At 44.0% G+C, this 23,898-nt stretch overlaps 1 protein-coding gene across 1 annotated transcript in view; it reads right to left on the bottom strand.

Moving 5' to 3' along the window:
- FBN2 (fibrillin 2) overlaps positions 1 to 23,898 on the bottom strand; it is a 340,887-nt gene that overhangs the window by 129,275 nt on the left and 187,714 nt on the right. The window contains exons 11-16 of the mRNA XM_044275860.1: positions 13,445 to 13,582; positions 12,745 to 12,864; positions 11,210 to 11,335; positions 7,524 to 7,646; positions 7,306 to 7,428; positions 6,351 to 6,503 (exon numbers count right to left, since the gene is read on the bottom strand). Of these exons, the coding sequence (XP_044131795.1) occupies positions 6,351 to 6,503; positions 7,306 to 7,428; positions 7,524 to 7,646; positions 11,210 to 11,335; positions 12,745 to 12,864; positions 13,445 to 13,582 (783 nt within the window). The remainder of the gene's footprint in view (positions 1 to 6,350; positions 6,504 to 7,305; positions 7,429 to 7,523; positions 7,647 to 11,209; positions 11,336 to 12,744; positions 12,865 to 13,444; positions 13,583 to 23,898) is intronic.

Genomic DNA, 23,898 nt, shown 5'->3' with positions numbered 1-23,898 from the left:
ATCGCAGGGTGTTCAAATACTTCTGTTCCTCACTGTATCACAGTCAAAAGATTTTAGATTTCTTCTAGTTTCAAGTAAATTGTGATATGTAATTAATGAAAAGTTATAATAAAAGTTTCACTATATTTTATACACACATGTAAACCGAGCACCCGAGCACAATAGAAGTCAATGGGAGAACCAGAGCATTAAACCAGACACCCCCTGCATTGAAGAGGGGAGGGTGTCTGGTTCACATGAAAGGGTCAGAAATTGATGGAAACACCACTGAAATTGTTCGGAAACAGCATGGGGAGGATGTCTGGATGCATCTTGGACTCCCAGGTCGCTGCTGCGAACGATGTTGTCTGAGTAGTACACCAATTTTACAGACTGACAATAATACGCACAAAACCGAAGATAAAGTCGATTTTAGAGGAAAATTGTTAGGAAACATTCTTTCCTGTATATTTACTTGTATTTAAAGTGCAAGTGCTGCCAAAAATTACAAGGAAGAGGCACTCCGATTCAACCTGTACATCACATAAAGTAGGGCCTCATTCAGATTGTGGTACAATTGTTCAGGTAGTGGGACTCCTACACTCATAAAGCCTATGCACTAAGTGAAAGGGCTGCCAAAAATTAAAAGGAATCGGCACTCCAATACACCCTTTATTACACATAAAGGAGGGCATTATACACACCCTTGAAAAATTATGATTGATGGCCTGCTGGTGACCGTCAAAAACATTAGGAGCAAGGGCCTGCTGGTAACCCTCTAAAACATTGGCGGCGAGGGCCTGCGGCTGATCTGACCATCCAAAAAATTAGGGGTGAGGGTCTTCTGCTGAGCTGACCATCTAAAACATTAGGGGTGTGGGCCTGCTGCTGAGCTGACCATCGAAAAAATTATGTTTGAGGGTCTGCTGGTGAGCCGACTCTCTAAAACATTAGGGGCGAGGGCCTGCTGCTGAACTGACCATCGAAGAAATTATGGTTGAGGATCTGCTGCTGAGCTGACCATCTAAGACATTTAGGGGCAAGGGCCTGCTGCTGAGCTGACCATATAAAACATTATGGGCAAGGGCCCGTTGCTGAGTCGACCATCTAAAAGATTAGGGGCGAGGGCCTGCTGCCGAGCTAACTATCTAAAACAATATGGGCGAGGGCCTGATGCTGAGCTGACTATCTAAAACATTAGGGGCGAGGGCCTGCTGCCGAGCTGAACATCTAAAACATTATGGGCGAGGGTCTGCTGCTGAGCTGACCATCTAAAACATTAGTGGGGAGGGTCTTCTGCTGAGCTGACCATCTAAAACATTAGGAGTGAGGGTCTGCTGCTGAGCTGACTCTCTAAAACATTAGTGGCTTGTGCCTGCTGATCTGACCATCTAAAACATTATGGGTGAGGGCCTGCTGCTGAGCTGACTTTCTAAAACATTATGGTTGAGGGCCTAATGCTAAGCTGACCATCGAAAAAATTATGGTTCAGGGCCTGCTGCTGAGCTGACCCTGTAAAACATTAGGATAGGAGCGAGGACAGCCTAATAAGCATGTTAATATGATGGAGGAGGACGATGAGAAAAGGAAGATTGTACCATTTACCCTTTTTTTGTAGTGGAAGGGGTGCATGGGAATACAGTGTATTCAATACACCATAAAAGCCACATTTAAAGTGCAGGGGCAATCCAGGCCTTGTTCATTTTGATAAGAGTCAACCTGTCAACATTTTCAGTTGACAGGCCAGCACCTTCAAGGCATAGAGTGCCAGTTCGTGCCATGTGTTCAGCTAGGACACCCAATAGTTGTAAGGCACAGAGGGATCATTGAGGACATCGTCTGCTACGTACTCCATTACCATCTTCCAAAACTTTTCTCTCCTTGTGACACTAGTCCGCGCATCAGGGTGAGGTTGCTGGCGGGTGTCATGAAACTGTCCCAGGCCTTGGAGAGTGTTGCCTTGCCTCTGTTGGAACTGCTGTGTGTTCCCCTCATCTCCCCTCCTCGGTTGCCTAAAGAACTAAGTACTCTGCTGCCAGCGTTGTCAGCTGTAAATGTTTGGAGAAATTTTTCAACAAGGACCTTCTGGTATTGCACCATTTTGTTTTTCCTCTAGTCTCCACCACAGGAATAAGAGATTTGAAGTTCTATTTGTAGCAGGAGTCGAGAAGGGTGAACAACTAGTAATCGGTGTTGGCCAAAATGCATTTAATGCGAGGGTCACGAGAAAGGCAGCATAGCATAAAGTCAGCCATATGTGCCAAAGTCCAAGACTTCGCTGTCCTCATCAGGAGGATTCAATAAGTAATGACGGAGGCAGCATGTCCGGTGAAAAAAGAGTCCCTTTATTGGGAACTGCTTACATGCAACAACGTGTTTAAAAGACTCTCAATCTCCTCATTCTCTTCCTCCTCTTCGACCTATCCACGCTGAACAGATGGAATAAACCTGCTATGGATACTACCCTCTGTAGCGGAGGCAACCGTCTCCTGCTGCTCCTCCTCTTCATCATCCAATTCACGCTGAGAAGATGAATGGAGGGTAGTCTGGCTATCACCCTGTGCACTGTCTTCCCCCATTTTCACCTCTTCCACATGCAAAGCGTCCTCCTTCATTGTGAGCAGCGAGCGTTTCAGTAGACACAGAAGTGGGATGGTTACGCTGATAATAGCGGCATCGCCGCTCACCATCTCTGTTGATTCCTCAAAGTTGCGTAAAACCTCACAGAGGTCAGACATCCATGCCCGCTCGTCGCTTGTGAAGAGCGGAAGCTGGTATTCCACTACTGCCCTTTGCTGCTCACAAAGCCTGGCCAACATGTGGAACATCGAGTTCGAGCACGTGCTCACGTCGCACAACAGTCGGTGAGCTGGCAATTGCAAGCGCTGCTGCAACACTGCCAGACTGGCGGCAGCTGTAGATGACTTTCAGAAATGTACACACACGCTGCGCACCATCACCAGTAGCTCAGGCAAATTGGAGTAGGTTTTGAGAATCCGCTGAACCACTAAGTTTAACACGTGGGCTAGGCATGGTATGTGTGTGAGCTTGCCGAGCTCCAAAGCCGCCACCTAGTTACGGCCATCATCAGACGCAACCATGCCTGGTTATAGGTTGAGTGGCGAGAGCCACAGCTCAGTCTAGTCCCTCATACCCTGCCACAGATCTTCGGCGGTGTGCTGTTTGTCACCTAAACATATTAGTTTAAGCACGGCCTGTTGCCACTTCCCCACTGCAGTGCTACACTGTTTCCAGCTACTGACTGATGGATGACTGGTGCTGTAAAATTATAATTCAGAGGTGAAAGTGGAGGAGGAGTGGGGGGGGGGGGGTTGCAGCCACTAATGTAGGTGGTGGCAGAAATCCTGTTGGAAGTAGGACCTGCCATCCTTGGCATCAATAGCACCTGTGCCATCCTAGGGTACAACTCGCTCCTGGCCTCCACAACGTTCACCTAGTGTGCCGTTAGGGAAATGCATCCCTGGCCACAAAAACTTGTCTATGTGTCAGTCGTTAAGTGGACCTTCACAATAACTGCGTTGGTCAGGGCACGGGTGATGTTATGGGACACATGCTGGTGCAAGGCGGGGATGGCACACTGGAAAAAAAAATAGTGGCGGCTGGGGAGTATCAAGGGACCGCCGCCGCCATCAGGCTGCGGAAAGCCTCAGTGTCCACAAGCCTAAATGGCAACATTTCCAGGGCCAGCAATTTGAAAAGGTGCGCATTTAGTGCTATGGCCTGTGGGTGGGTGGCTGGGTATCGTTCAAATGCCTGAGGTATGGACATCTGTATGCTGCACTTGGACACAGAAGTGGATGTGTTAGCTGATGGTGCTTGCGAAGGTCTAGGTGCAGGGCGGGAGGCATCCGGGTCTGTCTTGGACAGGGGATGGCAAGCACGAAAAGGGGAAGAGGAGGTAGTGGTGTGACGTGTAGATTGTGGACCCAGGCGTTTGGGCCACCTATTAGGATGCTTTGATTCCATGTGGCGGATCATGCTGGTGGTGGTGAGATTGCTAGTGTTCACGCCCCTGCTCATTTTGGTACGGCACAGGTTGCAAATGACAATTATTTTATCGTCCGCACTTTCTTTAAAAAAGTGCCAGACTTCGGAACACCTAGCCCTTGGAAATGGAGATTGCTGCAAGGGGGGGCTCCAGGGAAAAGTTGTGGGCCTGTTTGGTGTGGCCTGCCTTCTCCCTTTTGCCACCCCACTGCCTCTTCTAGCCTGTTGTGGTGCTGCGGATCCCTCCCCCTCTCTACTGCTGTCCTCGCTCCGTTTGCCACCTTCCCAGGTTGGGTCAGTGATTTCATTGTTCACCACCTCCTCTTCCACTTCCTCACTCTGGTCATCCTCCTTGTTGACCTAACAACAACCTCGCTTATTGGCAACTGTGTCTCATCATCATCATCATCCACCTTGTGAAACACTAATTGCCGTTCCCCACCATCATCTTCTTGTGACCGTGGATGCTTAAGAGTTTGGGCATAAGTGCACACGATCTCCTCATGTCCCTCTTCAAGTGGGCTTTGCGAGAGGTCCAAATCAAGGAATGGTGACGAAAAGAGCTCCTTGGAATATCTGAATGTGGGATTACTTGTTTGCCAAGAATATCCATGGTGGGAGGAAGGAGACTCTTGGCTACTGAGACTGGACTTTGTGGAAGACAGGGTGGTGCTTAACCGACTAGAAGCATTATCTGCTGCAATCCAACCGACCACCTGGTCACACTGGTTTGACTTCGAGTGTGGTGTCCTGCGCCGCCCTGCAAACTGGGACATAAAGGTAGGTATTGTGGATGATTGTGTTTCTTGCGCTCTGGCAGCCAGCACAGTTTCACCGCGCCCAGGGCCACGGCCTCTGTGTGCACCTTCAGCAGCACGGCCACTTCCCCGTCCCTTACTGCTCACCTTGTGCCTATTAAATGGTATATCTGCTTGCAAGTTTGTCACACGTACAGTAGCATAGGTTTTGTAAGTGTATGCTCAAATAAATTAAACTGAATATCACTGATATTTAGGATGTGCGAATGGTATAAAGGAGATGTAGCGCACGTAATGTCACATATCACTGATATTTATGATGCGCAAAAGTTATACAGGAGAAGTAGCGCAAGTAATGTTGCTGTCACCAGCGGCAAAAAAATTTGACTGAATGTCACTGATATTTAGGATGCGCAAACGTTATACAGGAGATGTAGCGCAGGTAATGTAACTGTCACCAGCGGCTAATAAAAAATTACAGGAAATGTCACTGATATTTATGATGCGCAAACATCATACAGGAGATGTAGCGCAGGTAATGTCGCTGCCACCAGCAGCGAAAAAATTAGACTGAATGTCACTGATATTTAGGATGCGGTCACGTTAAACAGGAAATGTAGCGCAGATAATGTCGCTGTCCGCAGTGTCTACGAAAAAAGTACACTGGATGTCACAGATATTTTCAGTATGCGCACACGTTAAACAGGAGATGTAGCACAGATAATGTCGCTGTCCGCAGCGTCTACAGAAAAAGTACACTGGATGTCACAGATATTTTTAGGATGCGCACACATTATACAGGAGATGTAGCGCAGGTAATGTAACTGTCCGCAGCGGACACCGTTTATGGAAAAAGTACACTGAATGTCACAGATATTTTTAGGCTGCGCACACATTACACAGGAGTAGTAGCGCAGATAAAGTCGCTGTCTGCAGCGGCCAAACAATTGCAAGCTATTTAGAGCAGGTTGCGCTAAAAATATATATTGCTGCCAGACACAACAATAGTCCTTAAAAGGACTTTTGGGTCTCTAATAACTGCACGCAATGTAGCGCAGGTTGGGCTTATAATATATATTGCTGCCAGACACAACAATAGTCCTTAAAAGGACTTTTGGGTCTCTAATAACTGCACGCAATGTAGCGCAGGTTGCGCTTATAATATATATTGCTGCCAGATACAACAATAGTGCTTAAAAGGACTTCTGGTTCTCTAATCGCACCAAAAATTATATATTGCTGCCAGACACAACACTAGTCCTTAAAAGGACTTTTGGGTCTCTAACACCAACCCTGCCTAACCAAAAAATTAAATTAAATTCCCTACTCTATCTGTCCCTTCTACAGCACAGCTCTACCTGACTAAGACTGGCTGAACCTCGTATCATCGGGTGCTTTAAAAGACCGGATGATGCTGTAATGCCAGTAACCAACATGGCTACGGCATTACAATTAGTGGCTGTACTTACTAGAGACTTGAGAATGGCGCTCGAGCACACGTGGTATTCGGCCGAGCATGCTCGATCATCACTAATGATATGTTATCTTTCATTTCTTTTATGCAGTGAATCTTTTATAAAGGTACATTATATAATCTGTTATTACCTGAGTTGCGTGGTGGACATGGTTTGCATGGTTCTCCAAACCCATAGTCTGGGTTTGCACAACAACACTCAGACTTGGTCACTGCTCTGGGAAATTGATAGACACAAACCCCTTTTTTGATGGCTCCATAGCAAGTGCTATGCACGTGGGTATCTAAAGGAAAAAATAAAATGTAAAACCATATCATATAATCGCATAAACAATTTTTTTAAACTATATTACAAAGCATTAAAATTCATTTTCAGTTTTTGTAACTGTTAGATAATGCATCAGAATTGTGAATCTATCTATATATGGTGTGTCTATTGCTACAGCTCTTGATATGCTCTTCTTGAGATAAATCTGGCCCAGAATCACTTTAGTGTTGAGGCAAATTATGACCACCCATACACATAGTTGCCAACAGTCCTGAATTTGCAGAGACTGTCTCAAATTTTCAGAGCCAATCCCTGCCTATTTGGGCTGTTCGAGGTTTGAAATTGACAGAGTTTATGTTAGCCTAACCCATAAGTGGGTGGTCCTATCTAATGGGACATTCCTAGTGTGGGGCTTGCATGCCCCAAATTTACCAACTAAAATATTAGGAAGCATACATGCCGTGGCTACTGAAATTTACTCGTACACAACTAAATGACTGTCAATAAAATATATGGATAGGTTGGGTTCACCAACAGTGGGTCACAAACATGGATGCATGGATAGGGTATATGAAAAGAAGTTTCATAAGTAAGGCAGATCTCAGACTTTTTCCATAGTCTAGTTATCTTCTGATGGGCAAAAGTAAACCCATGGAAAATACTCTAATATGACATAATCAAACACAAAATCTCATCTTTTGGTAAACAATACCCTATAAATGATGTGAGAAACTGCCTGTTTACAAGATTATACAGCTGATATCAAGTTCTAAATGTGAAGAAAAATGCTAGAGAACTGAAATAACTAAGGAACTTACCAACACAAACACGTCCATCTACCCCAACAACCAAACCAGGAGGACATTCACAGCGAAAAGACCCTTCTGTGTTGATACAATGTCCATTCATACAGATGCCTGGTGTCTGACACTCATCAACATCTACAAGAGCAGATATTGGAGAAAAATGTAAACAGAATAGAAATAAAATTAATCAAATATACTTAACTAGAAGATGATCATGTCATAGAACATACCTGTACAATAGCGACCATTGGCTGCCAGGACAAATCCTGGTTTACAGATGCACTTGAAGCTGCCATCCTCATTTATACACATTCCATTTAAACACATATTTGTAGTGGCACATTCATCATGATCTGACAATACAAGTAGGAGCTTGATTAATATTAAATGTTTTGGGTTCATAATTACATATAGTATACTAATATACAAACATTGACCAGCATTTTTGGTATTTAAATTGGCTCCGAGCAAGCTTTGCCTCTAATACTACCAGATGTAAGTCAATATACAAGTCAATATTCATCCTTTTAAAGGGCCTTGAGACTTGACTAAGATAATAATTAAGCCAGCATATCATCTCAGGACAGCTGTTTCAGGGAGATTGCCCCTCATCAGTGCAGAGCTATAGATGAGATCCTGGCTTAATTGTTATCCCAATCATGTCTGAAGGCCTTTTAAAATGCCAAACATTAATTCATAGGATAGCTACCTTACATCTGTTAGCATTAGAGGTACACCTTGCTAGGAGCTCAGTTGCCTGCCCTCTTCCCAGAATTCTAGAGGAGCATTGGCTGGACTATAAGACTCCTCACACCATTTAAGGAGATATTGTATTCCTCAAGTTAAGACTGGTATTTCATATGCCAGTCTTAAAAAAAAAGTTCATCACCGCATCACTCAGTTTACATGCTCATGTTTTACTTATCTTTTAACCCCTCTTGTCTTTATGTCTAGGCTTTTTATCTCTTTTGCCTTTTGCTGTTTTCCTTGCACATGTTTTAAATCATTCACATCGAAAGATTGTATTTTGTGTGAAATATCTGAGAAATGTAACATTCCGGAATAGGCGAACCCCATTAATACTGGAAAGATACTGAATGTACTTTATTCTAGGTTTTATTATTCCTCAAACTACAAGTCAATGATGAAGCAAACAAACATATTTAGGCTGCTTTCACACTAGCGTTCGTTGGTCCGCTCGTGAGCTCCGTTTGAAGGGGCTCACGAGCGGACCCGAACGCCTCCGTCCAGCCCTGATGCAGTCTGAATGGATGCGGATCCGCTCAGACTGCATCAGTCTGGCGGCGTTCAGCCTCCGCTCCGCTCGCCTCCGCACGGACAGCTGAACGCTGCTTGCAGCGTTCGGGTGTCCGCCTGGCCGTGCGGAGGCGTGCGGATCCGTCCAGACTTACAATGTAAGTCAATAGGGACGGATCCGTTTGAAGATGCCACAATATGGCTCAATCTTCAAGCGGATCCGTCCCCCATTGACTTTACATTGAAAGTCTGGACGGATCTGCTCAGGCTGCTTTCACACTTAGCTTTTTTTTGCCATTTTAATGCAGACGGATCCGTTCTGAACGGAGCCTCCGTCTGCATTAATATGATCGGATCCGTTCAGAACGGATCCGATCGAACGCTAGTGTGAAAGTAGCCTAATGTAATAAAAACTGACCTTGATTATGATTATCATATATCCTATGCAAGAACCCTGGACACATTTCATCCATATTTGATAAGATCCATCTATGCTACTAGGGCTTAAACCTGGTTTAGCGCTGCCTTCTAACCCTCCATGCAGTCTAGAGATACCATCTTATAAAGTAATAAAAACAAATGATACATGACGTAGTCAACTGTCCAAGATTAGATTACATGATTAATGAAATGGCAGAAAACCAGTTCGTTTCAGAGAAGAACTCTTTATTGACAAAAAAGCCTAGATAATTTTGATCAGTATCGAGGTTTAGGCATTTGTGTTATTTTAGACTATTACTGTCTCCATGGCCATTAGAAAAAAGTTGGTTGAAATGACAGCCCAACTGCTTCTGCTAGCAGCTGCTTGCATGATTACTATGCAAAAAAAGGTCATTTATTTAACCATTTAGTAACTGTTTCATTGAAAGTTCTGGAGAACTGCTTTAATGACCAAGTGTTCAGCATATCAGAATTAAACAAATGACTATTACTAATACAGTATATTCATGATAGATGGTTGTCCAATGTAGACAATATACAGTGGATATAAAAAGTCTACACACCCTGTTAAAATGTCAGGTTTCTGGGCTATAAAATGAGACAAAGATAAATAATTTCAGAACTTTTTCCACCTTTATAGTGATCTATAAACTGAACCACTCAATTGAAAAACAAACTGAAATATTTTAGGTGGAGGGAAGAAAACAAAAAAAACTAAAATAATATGGTTGCATAAGTGTGCACACCTTATAACTGGGGATGTAGCTGTGTTCAGAAATAAGCAATCACATTCAAAATCATGTTAAATAGGAGTCAGCAGACACCTGCCATCATTTAAAGTGCCTCTGATTAACCCCAAATAAAGTTCAGCTGCTCTAGTTGGTCCACAAAGAGCTTCCAAAGCATCAGAGGGATCTCATTGTTAAAAGGTATCAGTCAGGAGAAGGGTACAAAAGAATTTCCAAGGCATTTGATATACCATGGAACACAGTGAAGACAGTCATCATCAAGTGGAGAAAATATGACACAACAGTGACATTACCAAGAACTGGACGTCCCTCCAAAATTGATGAAAATACGAGAAGAAAACTGGTCTGGGAGGCTACCAAGAGGCCTACAGCAACATTAAAGGAGCTGCAGGAATATCTGGCAAGTACTGGCTGTGTGGTACATGTGACAACAATCTCCTGTATTCTTCATATGTCTGGGCTATGGGGTAGAGTGGCAAGACGAAAGCCTTTTCTTACGAAGAAAAACATCCAAGCCAGGCTACATTTTTCCAAAACACAGTCTCCCAAAAGCATGTGGAAAAAGGTGTTATGGTCTGATGAAACAAAGGTTGAATTTCTTGGCCATAATTCCAAAAGATATGTTTGGCGCAAAAACAACACTGCACATCACCAAAAGAACACCATACCCACAGTGAAGCATGGTGGTGGCAGCATTATGCTTTGGGGCAGTTTTTTTTTTTTTTTTTTTCAGCTGGAACTAGGGCCTTAGTTAAGCTAGAGGGAATTATGAACAGTTCCAAATAGCAGTCAATATTGGCACAAAACCTTGAGGCTTCTGCTAGAAAGCTGCACATGAAGAGGAACTTCATCTTTCAGCATGACAACGACCCAAAGCATACATCCAAATCAACAAAGGAATGGCTTCACCAGAAGAAGATTAAAGTTTTGGAATGGCCCAGCCAGAGCCCAGACCTGAATCCGATTGAAAATCTGTGGGGTGATCTGAAGAGGGCTGTGAACAGGAGATCCCCTCGCAATCTGACAGATTTGGAGTGTTTTTGCCAAGAAGAGTGGGCACATCTTGCCAAGTCAAAATGTGCAATGCTGATAGACTCATACCCAAAAAGACTGAGTGCTGTAATAAAATCAAAAGGTGCTTCAACAAAGTATTAGTTTAAGGTTGTGCACACTTATGCAACCATATTATTTTATTTTTATATTTTTTCTTCCCTCTACCTAAAAGATTTCAGTTTGTTTTTCAATTGAGTTGTACAGTTTATAGGTCACATTTAAGGTGGAAAAAGTTCTGAAATTATTTATCTTTGTCTAATAATCTTTTTACATCACAGAAACCTGACATTTTAACAGGGGTGTGTAGACTTTTTATATCCACTGTACATATTTCTTATATTATTTTGCCAAGTGTTTGAACATGAATTCTTTTTCAAAGTTGTAATTGTATTTTTTCACACGTGAATACATTTTACCTGCGCAGTTCTTGCCATCAGCAGTTAGTTCAAATCCAGCATTGCAGATGCATTGAAAGCTTCCTTCAGTGTTTACACACCGACCATGTTTGCAGAGAATGCCATTTTGAATGCACTCATCAATATCTGTGAGTAAAAAAAAAATTTTTTTTTACATTTTAACAAACCAGATCAAAATCAATCCAATCTTTGCAAGAAGTGAGAGATTATCTGTAATGTCCCACTGCAAGTGTTAATGTCAGTGTATTTTGTGCACAGTATGTTCCAAAGGCTGTATATGGAGAGAATGGAAGTTGTTGAGCTACTATTGCTGAACGGCTCCTCCATAGAAGAAAGTGAGTCAGTCTAGAATAAGCTGGGAGTAAGTAAGAGTGCAGCAACGAATGAAGCTTACCTTGGGATACGTCAACCCTGTGGATTATCTATTATTATCAGAACATACAGCGGCCACATAAGGGAAAGTGCAGAGCATTTGTCAAAGAAAAGTAACACATTTATAATGTGGCTACAGACTTCTGTGCATACTGGTGGGAGCAATAAGGTTCAAGTTCCCCATAATATCAAAAGTACAGAAGGGTTTTATGTTCAGAGACTGTATTCTGGTGAGGATACTGCAAAGATAAGTTATAATGAGAGTGAGAGAGGTCAGTAGCACCCCTCTGGCCAGGAAAGGAGAGACTATACAGACTGATAGAAAGGGGAGAGAGAGATAGAAAGAGGGGAGACCAGCCTCAATTTGTTTGACTTCGATTCGCTCATCTCTAATGATTAGGCACTTATCAGGAACAAATGGTGCTTTCCTGATAATTGCCTGTAACATGGGTCCATATAAAAGGACCTTAAGGGCTCTTTCACATGAGCGGATGGCGTGTGGGTAATCCTCTGCGTGAAAGAGGGCCAAGCCCCGCTCTGGACAGCAGAGACACGCAGCGATAACATGATTGATATTGCGCTGTGCCTCTGTGTGATCTTTTTACTACAAAATCACAGCAACTTTATCTCACCGTGATATTTTAGTAAAAAGGTCACAGAGAGCATTATCAATCATGTTATCGCTGCGTGTCTCTGCTGTCCGGAACGGGGCTTGGCACTCTTTCACGCAGTAGATTACCCACATGGCATAAGCTTGTGTGAAAGAGCCCTAAGGTGACTTTGACTACGCATATTTGAGCAGCTGAAGAAAGCTTGAAAAGTCACTATGTTAGTAACATTTAATAAGTCTTTTACTATAGTATTGGATGAATCTCATGTACAGGATTATTGCTGATGTGAGTCATTGTATCGATAGTGAGCCTTCATCCTGAATGACACATCAGTGGGCCTGTCCCCATGCCATTCATTTCCCCTCTAATTTCTTGAGCTGAAACTTTGATGTTTTTTAAGCTTTTCTTTATCTTTTCTGCTATGCAATCGGTAGGAAATTTTGAAAAGCCACTATGAGAAGAAAAATGGTAGTACCAATGTGTTGCACATTCGCAATAGCATTTTGGCTTTGTGATGACAAAGGAAAGTCATAGTTAATAGATTATACTTACCCATACAAGATTGTTTGGCGGGAGTTCTTTGGAAGCCAGAATGGCACTTACAGTAATATGATCCAGGAGTATTAACACAGTCACCATTATTACATGGATTTGATGTGCACTCATCCACATCTGGTTACAGTAATGAGAAAAATATAATTTGGTTTAAGGTATATCATTAGGGTTATATTATTATTCAGGGTGGAGCAGTTAAGTAAACATTTTAGATAACTTTCACTAAGTCTCCAGACAATAGAATTGTTCAAATAGGCCAAGTCAAACTTTGATTATTTATCCAAATTACTTTATTTCCTTGTGGATCACTTCCACAGATTCTACATTATCAGGTAATGTCAACTATATTCTATTAATTTCTAAAACATCATTTGCCCATTAGCTAATTTTGCATAAGGTAATGTAGTTCACTTACTTAATTTAAGTTTATAGTTATCATTGCACGTTTTATGTTTTTAAATTATTCTTAATGACACCCTGGGGTGCTGAGCACGCATTAGCGCAGTTACTGTGTATTACCAGTCTCTCTCCATTATGTCTTGTATGTTTATTTTTGCCCTTTAGAATGCAATTGTTGGAAATTGGAAAGCCATTACACAAACATGTTTAAGTATGTAGTGTGTACTAATAATATATATACTAAACAATATTGGTTCAAAAAGTCTACAAATTTCAAACTATTATAAATGTTACTTACCAATGCATTCTGTGTGTGTATCTTGCTTAAAGCCCAAGTTACATTCACAGCGATAGCTATTAAGGTGGGGAATACACCGTCCATTTAGACAAAGATTTGGGTACTGTTTGCATATGTCTATAGTTTGATTTAATGTTGCTGAAATAAAATTAAAAAAATCAACATAAATTGGGGGGAATTCATTATGAGTGAAAAATTTGAAGTCAGTTTTTTTTAGTCTGTGTCGGCGTACTTTATACCATATTTATCAAATGTCGTATGCTGTTTTATAAATTTGTCTTATCCTTAAACCTAACACCTTTGTCTAGAAAAGCTACTCCAGTTTTCCTACTTTGTCCTCCTATTGGTATGAGACTGATTTGGGATTTTTTTAAAAAGTCTCAGTGATAAATCTTGAGTGACACCCATATTTCAAGAGTAGTGTGAGTGGTGTAAAAATGCAAAAAATGTTTGCACAAGTAAGTTCAAAAAGTTGCAAAGGCCCATTTTGTGACTTTTTGAATCCATAAGCATAATAAATCAAGGCCATTGTGCATATAGTTATTTAAAAAATGTAGGTAATACAAAGGAGTTTTCCCAGTGTCTAGATATTGATAATCTATCCTCAGGATAGATCTTCAGTACCAGATCATTAGGGTTCCAATACCTGGAACTCACACCGAGCAGCTGTTTTTGGCAGCAACTGGTGAGGGAAATAAAACAGTGTCAGAGTCAGAAGGCTTCATCTACTGTGTATTGACCTGATGGCGTTCTGCAGTATACTGCAGCTCAGCTCCCTCTTTGTATGCTGGCTAATAGAGTGTACCACTCACTGTGTGATGCCCGAATGCCCTAACAGGGCACATAGGAATAGACAGGAGCAAAACAGTCTTTGTAGCACTTGAAATTCCATTATACATTTTCATTATTAAATTTTTCTGTAAGTTAATAACTACAGAAAATATGCTTCTCTGTGAAAGATATGTTTTGCTGATATTATCATTAATCTCTGACCTAAAATCTAAATTTAGTGTGCCTGGGATGCATACCAAGGCATAGCTGTTCATACTTCCTTTGGAGAACAATGCAAAGGACTATTTTCAGACCTTGCCGGTGTGTATCGATTATGCTGTAGCGATGAAAATATCTATATACTGATATACTACAAATGTCAGTGCAGTGAAGTGTTATATAAAAAATAAATTGCACATTAATATTATTTTATTTTTCAAGTTTTAATATCATAAATATACAATGTGCTTATTACATATGTGTCAACAAAGGGAGAGAAAGTGTGGGCAGCACCACTATCTGTAAGGTATATGCGGAGTGCCAGAGGTTGTAAGAAAGTAAAAAAAGACTTTATTCACCAAGCATGCGACGTTTCAATCCTCTCAATGGGATTTTCCTCAGGCAGTGACATAGTAAGCAGTGCAATGTGCGTATTTAAACGCTTTCACATCATTAAACAATCAAATAATCTAAGTACATCCATTTAAAGAAAATACATTTAAAAATAGTGATACAAACAGTATTATCAACATCCTGATACATTCACATTGTATCCCCGAATTCAATTCAATGATGCAGTGTTAATCATTCCCATAACCAATTCGGCATATCATGTACAGCATAAAATATTTTAATTATGACAATTATCAATCCAGGTGCATATCTTCTGTGAAAATTAAATGTGCAGGTGTACCCTCAGCAGAGTGATGAGTCCGCTCATGGGAGTGTGCGATGGGGCCGATACACGTGGGTCCCGGCGTCCCGGGTATACTACTGCGCATCTACAGAGGAACACCAGGATTATTTGTCCAAATTACAACCTCATTTGGATAAATTGAAATCTGAAATCCAGGACACAAAACGTAGCAAGTGGCAACGCGACGCGTTGGATTACAACACTGGGAATATATATAACTGGACAATTAATCACCAACCACAACAACGTGCTCAGAAAATTGGAAAGAAAAATCCCAGTAGGGATCTGACGCAAGTACAACAAAATAACATCACCACGGAACCTTTTTTAGAGTACACAATGAACTCATTAGGAAGAAACGAACGCGGCGTGGAGGACGAAAACGTCACCGACACAAAAACGAGGAGCAAGAAACCACTAGCCAAAAAACGCAATTAAATGATACCAACATTGTGGTAAATATCTCTTCACATGTTCTATCACAAGTACAGTTGGATGTGTTGGCCAAGGGCCTAGGCTTCTGTCCTACCAACAAGACGGATTGGCTTCAACTTGAAGCCGATTTACATCAATTCTTCCGTAGACTGAAGCTTAGGACCTGGTTTTCAACACATCCAACTGCAGACAAAATTTGTACTAAAACTGAATTGAAACTGAGTGATTATAATTTGTTTAACAAAAGTGAATTTAGTCCACCTGTGTCATCCCCTGCAATTGATTTGTTCATTGATGCGGTAACGAAGGATGTGAATATGTTGAAATTGAATGAAAAGAAAAAATTCACACATCCTAATATAACACAGATTGAGTGGCACGCAATTGATGAGTTGGTCCATGACCACAGTCTCACCATCAAGTCTGCGGACAAGGGTGGTGCGATTGTGGTCATGGACACTCATCAATACATTGCAGAGGCCAACAGACAGTTGGAGGACTGTGAGGTCTATCAGAAACTAAATACGGATCCTAGATGGGACATTGAACGGAGGATACAGAGCTTGCTACAAGAAGCCAGCAATGCTGGCATCATTGATGACAAGCTTAAGATTTTCCTTTCTATTTCACATCCAATGACACCTTTTTTATACTTGTTGCCTAAAATCCACAAGAGCCTTAATAACCCTCCTGGCAGACCGATAGTGTCCGGTCGTGGATCCCTTCTGTCTAATATTTCTATTTTCCTTGATAGAGTATTACGACAGTATGCATTGTCAGCTCAGTCCTACATTCAGGATACTTCAGATTTTTTAAATAAACTAGAAGAAGTTACTTTATCAGGTGATGTAATTCTAGCATCGCTAGATATTGCTAGCCTATACACCTCAATCAGACATGATTTTGGGATAGAGGTGGTAACTAAGGCCTTGTCTCAATCCACTTACACAGCTGAATGTCAGGACTTCATATTACAGCTGTTACATCTGGTATTGACATGCAATTATTTTTTGTTTGGAGATCATTTTTATCTCCAGAGGAAGGGGACCGCCATGGGGTCCAATGTGGCCCCCACTTATGCCAACATGGCGGTCTCCTTCCTCGAGGAGACCTACATCTATGTATCGCCCCACTTCCGACATGTTCTGAGGTGGTGGCGATACATAGATGATATTTTTTTGATTTGGGTGGACTCAGAGGACACGCTCATGGAGTTCTTCCAATTCTTGAACACCATTGACTCTGATATTAAATTTACGTTGGAACACTCACGTAACCAAATACATTTTTTGGACACTGTGGTGACTTTGGACAATCATAAGCTATCGACGGGCCTATACTCCAAGCCCACCGATCGCAACACGTTGTTAAGTTATCACAGTGCACATCCTAGGGCTATGGTGAAATCCCTCCCCCTGAGCCAATTTTACCGTGCCAAACGCATAGTTAGCAATAACGATGAATTGGAGGGGACTCTAAAGCGTATGACACAGTCCTTATAGACAGGGATTACCCCATAGCCCTATTGGATCAACATCTTACTACTATTCAAGAAAAATCACAAAGAGACCTCCTTACTAAGAAGAAGGAGAATACCAATAAAGAAATGAAGAGAATTCCTTTAGTCACTGTGTATACAGAGGATAGCTCATACATTCGACAAATTGTTTTGAAACACTGGTCAGTCTTGAAAAGTGGACATGGGGGGATTGAAGAGTTTTCTCTTCCTCCCCTCATGTCATACAAGAGAGCCAGAAACCTCAAAGATAAATTAGTCCACACGGACATAGGTACACAAAAGGAGTCTGGCCAGACTTTTTTGCATACTCCTAAATTAGGAAGTTTTCCATGCTTAAACTGCATTAATTGCCGATATATGCAAAAGGGTAGTTTTTTCTTACATCCCTTGACACAGAAAAAATATTACATCAAGCATTTTTTGACGTGTGAATCGTCATACGTCATATATATCCTTTGGTGCCCATGTCAGTTATTATATATTGGTGAGACTACATGTGATTTTAAAAGTCGAATTAATCAACATCGATATACGATTCGCAAAAAACGCATGGACCTCCCAGTCCCAAAACATTTTACTGACATGGGCCACAAGTAGAGTTGAGCGAACACCTGGATGTTCGGGTTCGAGAAGTTCGGCCGAACATCCCGGAAATGTTCGGGTTCGGGATCCGAACCCGATCCGAACTTCGTCCCGAACCCGAACCCCATTGAAGTCAATGGGGACCCGAACTTTTCGGCACTAAAAAGGCTGTAAAACAGCCCAGGAAAGAGCTAGAGGGCTGCAAAAGGCAGCAACATGTAGGTAAATCCCCTGCAAACAAATGTGGATAGGGAAATGAATTAAATTAAAAATTAAATAAATAAAAATTAACCAAAATCAATTGGAGAGAGGTTCCATAGCAGAGAATCTGGCTTCCCGTCACCCACCACTGGAACAGTCCATTCTCAGATATTTAGGCCCCGGCACCCAGGCAGAGGAGAGAGGTCCCGTAACAGAGAATCTGTCTTCATGTCAGCAGAGAATTAGTCTGCATGTCATAGCAGAGAATGAGGCTTCACGTCAGCCACCACTGCAACAGTCCATTGGCATATATTTAGGCCCAGCACCCAGGCAGAGGAGGGAGGTCCCGTAACAGAGAATCTGTCTTCATGTCAGCAGAGAATTAGTCTGCATGTCATAGCAGAGAATGAGGCTTCACGTCAGCCACCACTGCAACAGTCCATTGGCATATATTTAGGCCCAGCACACACACAGGCAGAGGAGAGAGGTCCCGTAACAGAGAATCTGGCTTCATGTCAGCAGAGAATCAGTCTGCATGTCATAGCAGAGAATGAGGCTTCACGTCAGCCACCACTGCAACAGTCCATTGGCATATATTTAGGCCCAGCACACACACAGGCAGAGGAGAGAGGTCCCGTAACAGAGGATCTGGCTTCATGTCAGCAGAGAATCAGTCTGCATGTCATAGCAGAGAATCAGGCTTCACGTCAGCCACCACTGCAACAGTCCATTGGCATATATTTAGGCCTAGCACACAGGCAGAGGAGAGAGGTCCCGTAACAGACAATCTGGCTTCATGTCAGCAGAGAATCAGTCTGCATGTCATAGCAGAGAATGAGGCTTCACGTCAGCCACCACTGCAACAGTCCATTGTCATAAATTTAGGCCCAGCACCCAGGCAGAGGAGGGAGGTCCCGTAACAGACAATCTGGCTTCATGTCAGCAGAGAATTAGTCTGCATGTCATAGCAGAGAATCAGGCTTCATGTCAGCCACCACTGCAACAGTCCATTGGCATATATTTAGGCCTAGCACACAGGCAGAGGAGAGGTTCATTCAACTTTGGGTAGCATCGCAATATAATGGTAAAATGAAAATAAAAATAGGATTGAATGAGGAAGTGCCCTGGAGTCCAATAATATATGGTTATGGGGAGGTAGTTAATGTCTAATCTGGACAAGGGACGGACAGGTCCTGTGGGATCCATGCCTGGTTCATTTTTATGAACGTCAGCTTGTCCACATTGGCTGTAGACAGGCGGCTGCGTTTGTCTGTAATGACGCCCCCTGCCGTGCTGAATACACGTTCAGACAAAACGCTGGCTGCCGGGCAGGCCAGCACCTCCAAGGCATAAAAGGCTAGCTCTGGCCACGTGGACAATTTAGAGACCCAGAAGTTGAATGGGGCCGAACCATCAGTCAGTACGTGGAGGGGTGTGCACACGTACTGTTCCACCATGTTAGTGAAATGTTGCCTCCTGCTAACACGTTGCGTATCAGGTGGTGGTGCAGTTAGCTGTGGCGTGTTGACAAAAGTTTTCCACATCTCTGCCATGCTAACCCTGCCCTCAGAGGAGCTGGCCGTGACACAGCTGCCTTGGCGACCTCTTGCTCCTCCTCTGCCTTGGCCTTGGGCTTCCACTTGTTCCCCTGTGACATTTGGGAATGCTCTCAGTAGCGCGTCTACCAACGTGCGCTTGTACTCGCGCATCTTCCTATCACGCTCCAGTGCAGGAAGTAAGGTGGGCACATTGTCTTTGTAGCGTGGATCCAGCAGGGTGGCAACCCAGTAGTCCGCACAGGTTAAAATGTGGGCAACTCTGCTGTCGTTGCGCAGGCACTGCAGCATGTAGTCGCTCATGTGTGCCAGGCTGCCCAGGGATAAGGACAAGCTGTCCTCTGTGGGAGGCGTATCGTCATCGTCCTGCCTTTCCCCCCAGCCACGCACCAGTGATGGACCCGAGCTGCGTTGGGTGCCACCCCGCTGTGACCATGCTTCATCCTCATCCTCCTCCACCTCCTCCTCATCCTCGTCCTCCTCGTCCTCCAGTAGTGGGCCCTGGCTGGCCACATTTGTACCTGGCCTCTGCTGTTGCCAAAAACCTCCCTCTGAGTCACTTCGAAGAGACTGGCCTGAAAGTGCTAAAAATGACCCCTCTTCCTCCTCCTCCTCCTCCTCCTGGGCCACCTCCTCTTCCATCATCGCCCTAAGTGTTTTCTCAAGGAGACATAGAAGTGGTATTGTAACGCTGATAACGGTGTCATCGCCACTGGCCATGTTGGTGGAGTACTCGAAACAGCGCAACAGGGCACACAGGTCTCGCATGGAGGCCCAGTCATTGGTGGTGAAGTGGTGCTGTTCTGTAGTGCGACTGACCCGTGCGTGCTGCAGCTGAAACTCCACTATGGCCTGCTGCTGCTCGCACAGTCTGTCCAGCATGTGCAAGGTGGAGTTCCACCTGGTGGGCACGTCGCATATGAGGCGGTGAGCGGGAAGGCCGAAGTTACGCTGTAGCGCAGACAGGCGAGCAGCAGCAGGATGTGAACGCCGGAAGCGCGAACAGACGGCCCGCACTTTATGCAGCAGCTCTGACATGTCGGGGTAGTTGTGAATGAACTTCTGCACCACCAAATTCAGCACATGCGCCAAGCAAGGGATGTGCGTCAAATTGGCTAGTCCCAGAGCTGCAACGAGATTTCGCCCATTATCACACACCACCAGGCCGGGCTTGAGGCTCACCGGCAGCAACCACTCGTCGGTCTGTTGTTCTATACCCCGCCACAACTCCTGTGCGGTGTGGGGCCTGTCCCCCAAACATATGAGTTTCAGAATGGCCTGCTGACGTTTACCCCGGGCTGTGCTGAAGTTGGTGGTGAAGGTGTGTGGCTGACTGGATGAGCAGGTGGAAGAAGAGGAGGAGGAAGCCGAGAAGGAGGAGGTGGCAACAGGAGGCAAAGAATGTTGCCCTGCGATCCTTGGCGGCGGAAGGACGTGCGCCAAACAGCTCTCCGCCTGGGGCCCAGCTGCCACTACATTTACCCAGTGTGCAGTTAGGGAGATATAGCGTCCCTGGCCGTGCTTACTGGTCCACGTATCTGTGGTTAGGTGGACCTTGCCACAGATGGCGTTGCGCAGTGCACACTTGATTTTATCGGATACTTGGTTGTGCAGGGAAGGCACGGCTCTCTTGGAGAAGTAGTGCCGGCTGGGAACAACATACTGTGGGACAGCAAGCGACATGAGCTGTTTGAAGCTGTCTGTGTCCACCAGCCTAAATGACAGCATTTCATAGGCCAGTAGTTTAGAAATGCTGGCATTCAGGGCCAGGGATCGAGGGTGGCTAGGTGGGAATTTACGCTTTCTATCAAATGTTTGTGAGATGGAGAGCTGAACGCTGGCGTGTGACATGGTTGAGACGCTTGGTGACGGAGGTGGTGGTGGTGGTGTTGGTGGTACATCCCCTGTTTGCTGGGCGGCAGGTGCCAACGTTCCTCCAGAGGCGGAGGAAGAGGCCGAGGCGGCAGCAGCAGAATAGGCCGAGGCGGCAGCAGCAGAAGAGGTAGCAGGGGGAGCCTGAGTGACTTCCTTGGTTTTAAGGTGTTTACTCCACTGCAGTTCATGCTTTGCATGCAGGTGCCTGGTCATGCAGGTTGTGCTCAGGTTCAGAACGTTAATGCCTCGCTTCAGGCTCTGATGGCACAGCGTGCAAACCACTCGGGTCTTGTCGTCAGCACATTGTTTGAAGAAGTGCCATGCCAGGGAACTCCTTGAAGCTGCCTTTGGGGTGCTCGGTCCCAGATGGCGGCGGTCAATAGCAGGCGGAGTCTCTTGGCGGCGGGTGTTCTGCTTTTGCCCACTGCTCCCTCTTTTGCTACGCTGTTGGCTCGGTCTCACCACTGCCTCTTCCTCCGAACTGTGAAAGTCAGTGGCACGACCTTCATTCCATGTGGGGTCTAGGACCTCATCGTCCCCTGCATCGTCTTCCACCCAGTCTTGATCCCTGACCTCCTGTTCAGTCTGCACACTGCAGAAAGACGCAGCAGTTGGCACCTGTGTTTCGTCATCATCAGAGACATGCTGAGGTGGTATTCCCATGTCCTCATCATCAGGAAACATAAGTGGTTGTGCGTCAGTGCATTCTATGTCTTTCACCGCTGGGGAAGGGCTAGGTGGATGCCCTTGGGAAACCCTGCCAGCGGAGTCTTCAAACAGCATAAGAGACTGCTGCATAACTTGAGGCTGAGACAGTTTCCCTGGTATGCATGGGGGTGATGTGACAGACTGATGGGGTTGGTTTTCAGGCGCCATCTGTGCGCTTTCTGCAGAAGACTGGGTGGGAGATAATGTGAACGTGCTGGATCCACTGTCGGCCACCCAATTGACTAATGCCTGTACCTGCTCAGGCCTTACCATCCTTAGAACGGCATTGGGCCCCACCATATATCGCTGTAAATTCTGGCGGCTACTGGGACCTGAGGTAGTTGGTACACTAGGACGTGTGGATGTGGCAGAACGGCCACGTCCTCTCCCAGCACCAGAGGGTCCACTAACACCACCACGACCATGTCCACGTCCGCGTCCCTTACTAGATGTTTTTCTCATTGTTATGGTTCACCACAACAACAAATATATTATTTGGCCCAATGTATTGTATTCAAATTCAGCGGGATATAAATTTGAGGCCTAGTATTTAGGCGCTGGGTGACCGGTATGGATTTAGTGACAGAATTAGACTTGGAAATGCACAGAAGCGTGTGTGTGAAGTTATTCTGAATGACCCTATGTGCACCTTCAATATGATCTACCCTTTTAGGGATAGATTTCAAATAGCTCTGATATAGCAGAAACGACTAAATTATGAAATTGCTAAATTGGGAATTGTATTTCAACCCAGAACAAAAAATGTGCTTTGACGGACACTAAATAACTTTCCCAGCCACAACAGGACAGCGGTAACGAGAGATTTAGCGGGATATAAATTTGAGGCCTAGTATTTAGGCGCTGGGTGACAGGTATGGGTTTAGTGACAGAATTAGATTTGGAAATGCACAGTAGCGGGTGTGTGAAGTTATTCTGAATGACCCTATGTGCACCTTGAATATTATATACCCTTTTAGGGATAGATTTCAAATAGCTCTGATATAGCAGAAACCACTAAATTATGAAATTGCTAAATTGGGAATTGTATTTCAACCCAGAACAAGAAATGTGCTTGAACGGACACTAAATAACTCGCCCAGCTACAGCACTAAGGACAGATTTAGCGGGATATAAATTTGAGGCCTAGTATTTAGGCGCTGGGTGACAGGTATGGGTTTAGTGCCAGAATTAGACTTGGAAATACACAGTAGCGGGTGTGTGTGAAGTTATTCTGAATGACCCAATGTGCACCTTGAATATTATATACCCTTTTAGGGATAGATTTCAAATAGCTCTGATATAGCAGAAACCACTAAATTATGAAATTGCTAAATTGGGAATTGTATTTCAACCCAGAACAAGAAATGTGCTTGAACGGACACTAAATAACTCGCCCAGCTACAGCACTAAGGACAGATTTAGCGGGATATAAATTTGAGGCCTAGTATTTAGGCGCTGGGTGACAGGTATGGGTTTAGTGCCAGAATTAGACTTGGAAATACACAGTAGCGGGTGTGTGTGAAGTTATTCTGAATGACCCAATGTGCACCTTGAATATTATATACCCTTTTAGGGATAGATTTCAAATAGCTCTGATATAGCAGAAACCACTAAATTATGAAATTGCTAAATTGGGAATTGTATTTCAACCCAGAACAAGAAATGTGCTTGAACTGACACTAAATAACTCGCCCAGCTACAGCACTAAGGACAGATTTAGCGGGATATAAATTTGAGGCCTAGTATTTAGGCGCTGGGTGACAGGTATGGGTTTAGTGCCAGAATTAGACTTGGAAATACACAGTAGCGGGTGTGTGTGAAGTTATTCTGAATGACCCAATGTGCACCTTGAATATTATATACCCTTTTAGGGATAGATTTCAAATAGCTC

The sequence above is a fragment of the Bufo gargarizans genome, chromosome 1 (assembly GCF_014858855.1).
Source record: "Bufo gargarizans isolate SCDJY-AF-19 chromosome 1, ASM1485885v1, whole genome shotgun sequence".
Classification (NCBI taxonomy): domain Eukaryota; kingdom Metazoa; phylum Chordata; class Amphibia; order Anura; family Bufonidae; genus Bufo; species Bufo gargarizans.
The sequence above is the reverse complement of the archived record's forward strand: the minus strand, read 5'-3'. Positions and strand labels throughout refer to the sequence as shown.